Genomic DNA, 8,156 nt, shown 5'->3' with positions numbered 1-8,156 from the left:
GGGGCGGGGCACAGGGAGGTACATGAGAGTGAAGGGGGGGCTGGGCGGGGCAATGGGGTTAAGGGGGCGGGGCTCAGGGAGGTACATGAGAGTGAAGGGGGGGCTGGGCGGGGCAATGGGGTTAAGGGGCGGGGCTCAGGGAGGTACATGAGAGTGAATGGGGGCTGGGCTGGGCGGGGCACAGGCGGCTACCGGAGCGGTCAGGGCGGGCTAGGAGCGGCCTCCCCCCACCTCATTTCCAGGTCGGCTCCCCTGGCGCGGCGGCGGCCGTTATCCAACTCCTCCCCATTCTCCGCGTCCGACTCCATCGCCCCCAACCCCGGCTCCGCGGCCGCGCCGTTTACATCGGTCTCCTAGGAACAAGAACAGCCTCTGCCATTGGCTATTGCGGTGCTTCCCCGCACGCCGGCCTTCGAACATGCAGCTGATTGGTTGCCGCCGGCAGTAAGAGTTTAGCCAATGAGTGACAGGTTGGCATTTAAAGGGCCAGTGCAGTATTGAGAGAGGGAGGCGGAGGCTGTTGGGGTTTTCTACTGTGGGGCTTAGAGCCCTGGGTCTTTGTCCTTTATTCCCTGCCTGGCACTTGATCCCAACATCTGCCCTCTTCTCTACCAGCCACTCCTATGGGGGCAGGGTAGCTTTGCATAGCAGCAGAGCTGAGAAATAAGGAGCTGATAGTGTGGACAAAACAGAACCAGTTTGGGTCAAAATCACTTTTGATTGTAAAAGAGGGTCGGTGGGGATGGAGGTCTGCCATAGACCCCCAGGATCCCACTTGGGTATAGCTAGAGAATGCGATAATAATATTAGAGCAATGAATACTAGGGGAATTGTGACATAATGGGAGACTTTAACTTCACAGCACATTATAGTGGTAGGGCCCTGTGATTGCTGGATGGGATAAGTTTTCTTCAAATCCTCACCAAATCAATGAGAAATGATGCAAGTTAGACCTGGTGTTGGTAAATAGTGAGGCCATCATAAAAGATCTGTTTATAGGAAATAATCTTGGATTAAGTGATCATGAGTTGAATCAATTTAAATTAAATGGAAGAATAATCAAAACTTGATTTTCTGTGTTTGTTTTTTTATTTGAAAAGGGCAGCCTTTGGGAAACCAAGGGAATTAATTAAAAGATATCAACCATGATGAAGAGCTCAAGAAAATAAATACATAGGAGGCTTGGAATGTCTTCAAATCAACTATACAAAAATGGAAATTTGCAACCCAAGCAAGGAAAAAAACTTGTTGGGGAAAGGCACGAGATCCAACTGGATGAATAACCACCTCAAAAAGGTTAGTAAGAGTAACCAGAGATCCTACTGGGAATGAGGAAGAGTCTATAGGGAATTAAATGAAACAGCAAAGAAAGCTACATCTTGGAGGTTAGAAAATGTAGGAATAAAGTTAGAATTGCTAAAAGTCAAGCTGAATCAACTGTTGCTAAGGAAACTGAATAATAAAATGGTTTGTTAGTTATATAAATAAAAAGTGAATAAGGAAGGATGTTTGGGCTGCTATGGAGTCCAACTGGGGAAGGAGATTAAAGATAAATGTAGGTATGGCCTAACATTTAAATGAATACTTTGCCCCACGTGCCTCAGTAAATCCTCTAACCTTCAAAGGAGTGAGGTTCAGGATCCGCCTCCCAATAGAAGTTGTGAGGGCAAACAACTTAAATTAGTTTTAAGAGCGAGCTGGTCAAAAGTATGAATGCAATTGTATGATTGCTTGTGATGGGAGGGGGCAGGGCTTAGCAGTGCTGGGGCTCACTTCTAGTTTATATCTTCCTAAAAGCTCATGCCTCAGGGCTACTACCAGCCACCTGCAAGGATAAGGAAGGGATTCCCCCCCATCCCTAAGTGTATTCTGGGTTGTGGTGGGTTTTTTTTGTTTGTTTGTTTGTTTGTTTTTTTTTTATCTCTTTCCTTTGAAGCATCAGAGATGGTGGTAGCTGGAGATGGTTCATGGAAGGGGGTGGGCCAGTGCTCTGAGGTGGCACCGAGCATTCTGTCTCTTGGTTGTTTGGCTGGCTGTTTCTTGCTCACATGCTCTGAGTCTAATTCATCACCATATTTTGGGTTGGGAAGGAATTTTCCCCCCCAAGTCAGACTGGCAGTGAGCTTGGAGGTTTTTGGCCTTCCTCTGCAGCATGTGGGCAGGGCTGGATTTAATGCAGGGACTTTAGGGACTGCAGCCCTGGACCTCGGGCTAAGAGGCGCCCTGCAGGCCTGTGTGCCGGATGTGGCCTGCTGCTTCTTTTCATCTGGCCCGCGGCAAGTCTCCATGCCACGGGCTGGACACTGGTCCCCGAGCCTCAGTGCCCCCTCCGGAGAACTGGAGCAGTGAGCACCGGCTTACTGATGTGCCCCAGTGGCTGCTAGGCGAGGGGCGTTCAGGGAATTTCTGTGCACTTCCACAGCTCCCATTGGTCAGGTACCATGACCAATGGGAGCTGCGGGGGGTGGCGCCCGCGGGCACGGGCAGCATGCACCGCGCAGAGTGGTCTGGCCCCCCTGCCTAGGGGCGGGATATGGCGGCCACCTTGGGGAGCAGGGTAGGCAGGGATCCTGCCTTAGCCCTGCTGCGCCACCAACCAGGAGCTGCCAGAGGTCACCCCAGCCCCCTGTCCCATCCCTGCCCCCCCCCCACAGCTGGATCTGCACTCCCTCCCGCACCCCAGCCCTGAGCCTACTCCCCCACTCCAAACCCCCAGGGGCCCCACAAAATCTAATAGTCCTGGGCCCACAAGAGAGTTAATCTGGCTCTGTGTGTGGGTGCAGGTCTTTCGCCAGAATTATCTAGCTATAATCTCTCTCACTCATTTTCTGGCTGTTGCAAGGGCCTTGAACAATGGTGCACTTTGGTCCCTCCTATTCTTTCCCTGTGATATGTAATAATCTGGTCTCCTGTGGGCTGTAATATCAACCCCCCCCCCATCTCTACCACTCACCTTACCACCCATCTGATAGCAACCCCACTGGCCCTCACCTTTACCAGCCTTCAACTATCCCCTCCTCAGCAACAACCTGATAGCAAAGCCACCCACCTATACCACCTCAACATCACTGGTATCAATCAACCCCCACCTCAATGCCCATCTAGTATCAACCCCAGCCTACCTCTGCCCTCGCTCCTGTCTGGTATCAAACTCCTCTACCCCTGTCCTTCCCCCACCTTCACTAGCCCCCCGTTTCCTCCAGCCCTCCTGTGTACTGAGGGTGATGCATTTTTTTTCATGCTGGAGCTCAGTGATTACTAGCAGTCAGTTATGTGTCATGAATGTGATACATAATGATTTGTCCCAAAGATATAACCCTATTTCTTTCCCTATTTTCTCGCTGACTATACAGCGAGGCCCACGTACTAGGTTAGCAATTGTGGGGAGGGGGGACCCTTCCCAGAACTTTAGCAATAAGTCAATCAAAAAGTGACTTTGAGGCTGATCCTGCAGTCCTTACTCAGGCAGCATTCACTGCAGTTTGAAGGAAGTATCTTTGTAATCCACATTGCACCATCCACCTGCACTATAACCTGGCTAATTAATTCTTACCCACTGCTAATATTTTCTTGCTTCCTCCAGAAAGAGGATAGCTCCAGTGTGCAGAAGTGACTTTTTCTCCTCCAACACTGTTGATTATTGTTCCAAGCAGGCACATGCACACTTGCTGCTTCCTTTCTGATTCAGAGAAGCATTTAGCGTGCCTTTCATCTAGATAGATAATTACATCAGTTCTCTTAAAACATTCTCCTTTCGTGAGATACTTTATCTAGGGGAATTTTGTCTGGAAAAATGTGGTGGTGATTCTAATGTTTCAAACAAAGATAGCTGCTGAAAAAATGAACCACTAGATGGATAGACAGATTTGCAATCTTTATCTACCTATTTATGTGGCTTTCATCATTGTAGTATTTTGACAAAAGTATCAATAACAATCTCTTTTTTTTTTCTTTCACAGAAGTAGAGTGGTTAGTTTATAGGGTTTTTGATGTTTGTGTGTGTATTATTATTAATGATCTGTGCTGTGCCTGCACTGAGGCACCCCAAACAAGATTGAGGGCCTACTGTAGGAGGTGCACACAGGACATTGGAAAGCGTGCAAATTCTGGCCATTGACAGCAGGTCAAATCTCTACCTTGCCTACAGTGCTGTGTGACTGGCACTCAGAATGCTCAGCGAACAGCATAAGTTCCATGTCCCAAAGAACTTACAATCCAAATAGGAACAAGGGGTGGCTGATGGTGGAAGAACATGGTGGAAAGATGAGGATGACCATGCTGGAATCATGAGATTGCATGTATTCGCTTCATAAGTTTTGTTTTAAAATATAGCAAGTGAACAAGAGATAATGATAAATCATGAACAGTGTGTTGTGCCTCTGTGTATGTGAAGAGCTTCTTGAGGAGATTTATTGTTAGATCAAAATGAGTTTTTTTTTTTTTTTATTTAGTTCTGAAGTGGTGTGCCCTGTGGCCATTCTTAAGAACATCCCACTGTCTAGGTCAGGGGTTCTCAAACTGGGGGGCTGTCCGTGACCCCTCAGGGGGTCGTGAGGTTATTACGTGGGGGGTTGCAAGCTGTCAGCCTCCACCCTAAATCCCGCTTCACCTGCAGCATTTATAATAGTGTTAAACAACTTTAAAAGTGTTTTTAATTTATAAGGGGGGGTCGCACTCAGAGGCTTGCAGTGTGAAAGGGGTCACGTACAAAAGTTTGAGAACCACTGGTCTATGTCGAGCTCCTGTGAAAGTTCTCTCACCTGCCTGAGAAGCCTCCTGCTATTGGTCAACAGTTTATTTTTTTCTATGAAACAGTGGGTGTCCTGGGAGGTCATTGCCTCTGTGCCTACAGAGGATAACAGTGACCAATCCCATGGACCGCTCTGAATATCAGGACAGAGACCCTAGATTGGATTTTATTCAGTGGGAGCAGAGAGCAGAGCACTGGGGTGATGTGATAAGTGTTGCTAAGCAGAGGAGTTACTGCGTTATGTACCAGATGGAACTATTTCGGTGTGTGTGACCTCATTCCTAGATATGAGTCAGATTAGGCGCCAGAAACATTCCTTTGCCATCCACAGTGAAAATGAACATGAACTGATGGTTATTGCAATGTCATGCTGAACTATGCAATTTATACGTGTACTGTCCAAACCCTGGAATTAATCATTATCCAGATCGGGCATTAGGGATGTAACTTTTTAAATGGTATTTATCAGTTTAAATGATTAACCATTTAAACAAAATATTTTTAATTGATTAAAGGGCCGGGGCTGGCGTGGCTGGGGTTGGGGCTGGTGCAGCTGGGGCCAGGGCCGCTCTGGCTGGGGCTGGAGCATCTGGGGCCGGAGCCAGCCGGCCCAGGGGTTAACAGTTAAGGCAGGTTAACTGGTAAGGCTAATGCCAACCGCTTAATATTTTTACATCCATATTGGGCATTTGGCCTGAATTCTGTCCCTGCACTTGGCATGGACTCAGACTGCTCTTGCCTTGTAGACAAATTCTTCACTATGTTGTCCTTCTGCTCTGTATGTAGGTGAACCTTTTATATATGACACAATGGGCCTTTTCATCCTACAGTGTGTTAAAACTTTATGCCAAACACCATTGTAATGGAGTGGTCTTTGTGGTCGAGGGCACCAAGGAAGAGCCCCGAGGACACTACACAACAGGGGCGGAGAGACAGTGGAAATTCTACCCAAGGACAGTAGGGCAAAATTGTACCTTGCCAAAAGTGCCATGATACTGTCCATACAGATCACTCAGTAAATTGTATAATACCTGGGCAGGACAAGGAGCTGTGCTCACTCTATTCAGAGTTGATGATCAGGTTCCAGGGAGTTGTTTTAGTGTTCAGACCCGAGCCTAAAATGGCTCAGCTAGCCCCCAGCTTATGAGATCTGTCACATACCATACTAAATTCCCGGGGGGGCCAGTGTTGGGTGCGGTCATCAACGCATGTGGACAGAGGATATTATCAGGTGCAGATTTATTGGTGTTGCATTGTGTATAAGGATCCTACCTGTCCTCCTTTGGCTTACCAGCTATGGTTCACCAGACTGCCTGTGTCCTCCTCACTTACTGAACCCCTCCTCCTTGCATCCCGCTCCACCAGATTATTCAAATGAGTCACTACTTCCATAACCAAAGGGGATAACACTTGCTCTGTCAGAGGTAGATGTGGTAAATAAGGGCACTCGGAGGGAAACAGAAACGTCCCCTAAGAAATTAATTTTGGTAGCTGGGGCATTAGGTGTTTGAGAATCTCCAGGGTAAGTACTGTAGAGGTTTCTTGCCTCTACTGTTGGCAAGAAACAGGAGGTGCATGGGTTGTGTTTGTCCTGTGCACCACATGCCTGGGCAGTACACGCCACTCCCTGATCGTACATACCACTCCTTGGAGTAAAGTTAGATAACTAGACAGCAACAATGACTTAGCAAAAATTCAGGCAATTGGTTCAATGCCAACCAAAGGGTTCAAACTACTGGCAGCAGGGGGGCTGATAAGGTATCAATTCATGCTGTGAGCAGACACTGATCACCTCACTACTGACTGTCTCTCATGCTCTGGCCACAGGAGAGAGGCGATATTGATCATCGTGCAAGGACTGAGGGGCAAATCTAGGGTCAATGGCAAAACAAGAGTTTTGATAGTATGCACAATGGGACTAAGAACTGGACTGTGTCAAATGGGCACACCTCTGAACTGAGGGCAGGGTCACAGTGCCCCAGGAGGAGGGATTTCACCTGTGCCTCATTTTACCAGAGGGAATGCATTTCTGGCTGGCCCTTGCCTGAGGAACATGGCGAGAAAGGCTCTTTACTCCCTCCTTCAACTTTATTTTGCACCCACATAAGGGGCAGGCACACTCTGGCTGCAAATGTCTTTACCCTGACAGGGTAGGGAAAATGTGAATACTTCTGTGTTCTGCTGGGGAACTGGCATCATATGACGCTGCCTTATCTTTCTCTCTCCCCCTCTCCCTGCCATCGTTTGTGCACATTCAAGGCCTGCTTTGCCTTATATTTGTGTCAGGTGGACTCACCATAACCATGCATTAAACAAGTTCCAGGAGTTCATCAAGGAGCTGGCCCAGGTGCAGCAACCGCTCCTACAAAGGCTGGTGAGTTCCAGTGAGGCATTTGTCAAGACAGCAATCGTGTGAAGCCCAGCATCCATTGTGCCCCCTCCTTTATTAGATTATTTATCTCCCTCTTTTATTTCATCTTGAAGTGGAGGGTTCCATCTGCATCACAGGCAACTAGAACCATCAGTGGCGCTTCCCAGCCAGAAAGCCAGTGCATCTATTCCATTGCAGTGATGTAACCAATACAGGAAATTTGCCTTGGGTTCCCCATTTAACTTGAAAAGTCATCGGTGCTGATTTCCCTTGTCATAGACCGAACAGGATAAAGGAAATTAAAAACAGTTTATCAATGTCTGTTAGTGACTGGGTCAGCAGCAGCAGGGTATGGAATAGATTTATATTAGATGGGAGGTGTGCATTGGGTTATCCATTCTGACCTCCTGCATCTGGATGGAACTATTCACTGCCACTAAAGCCTGAGCCAAGCTTGTCTTGAATATCCCAGCCGTACTGGTGCTTCAGCTACCTTCCCTAATAAATCCAGACCCATGGCATTGACTTTTAGGACGCACCTTTCAGCTAAGGATCTCACAGCACATTACAAACATGATCAGTATCAATAGCCCTGATTTACTGATGGGGAAGTTAAGTCAAGGAGAGGCAAAGTGACTTGCCTAAGGTCATGCAGCAAATTAACGCATGAGCCAGGGCTAGAATAATAGAGTCATAGAAGATTAGGGTTGAAAGAGACCTCAGGAGGTCATCTAGTCCAACCCCCTGCTCAAAGCAGGTCCAATCCCCAACTAAATCATCCCAGCCAGGCAGGGCCGGCGCTTCCATTGAGGTAACCTAGGCGGTCGCCTAGGGCACCGGGAGTTGGGGGGGCGGCAATTTGGCAGCGGGGGGTCCTTCCGCACTCTGGGTCTTTGGCGGCAATTCTGCGGTGGGTCCTTCACTCGCTCCGGGACCCGCCGCCGAAGTGCCCCGAAGCCCGGGAGCACGGAAGGACCCCTCCCCGCTGCGGAATTGCCGACGACGACCGGGAGCACGGAAGGACCCCCGCCTAGG

At 48.4% G+C, this 8,156-nt stretch overlaps 1 protein-coding gene and 1 long non-coding RNA gene across 2 annotated transcripts in view; one reads left to right on the top strand and one right to left on the bottom strand.

Annotated features, from left to right (window-relative positions):
- Window positions 1–339, bottom strand: part of CFAP43 (cilia and flagella associated protein 43) — a 92,947-nt gene extending 92,608 nt beyond the window's left edge. Inside the window, exon 1 of the mRNA XM_034776918.1 lies at window positions 232–339. Coding sequence (XP_034632809.1) covers window positions 232–308 — 77 coding nt within the window. The 5' untranslated portion in view covers window positions 309–339. The remainder of the gene's footprint in view (window positions 1–231) is intronic.
- Window positions 267–7,112, top strand: LOC117880606. The gene is made up of 3 exons (XR_004646555.1): window positions 267–962; window positions 1,101–1,296; window positions 7,010–7,112. It is a non-coding gene; the product is annotated as an uncharacterized LOC117880606 (long non-coding RNA).
- Window positions 7,113–8,156: the final 1,044 nt, after the last annotated feature.

This window comes from Trachemys scripta, chromosome 7 (assembly GCF_013100865.1).
Source record: "Trachemys scripta elegans isolate TJP31775 chromosome 7, CAS_Tse_1.0, whole genome shotgun sequence".
Taxonomy (NCBI): domain Eukaryota; kingdom Metazoa; phylum Chordata; order Testudines; family Emydidae; genus Trachemys; species Trachemys scripta.
The sequence above is the reverse complement of the archived record's forward strand: the minus strand, read 5'-3'. Positions and strand labels throughout refer to the sequence as shown.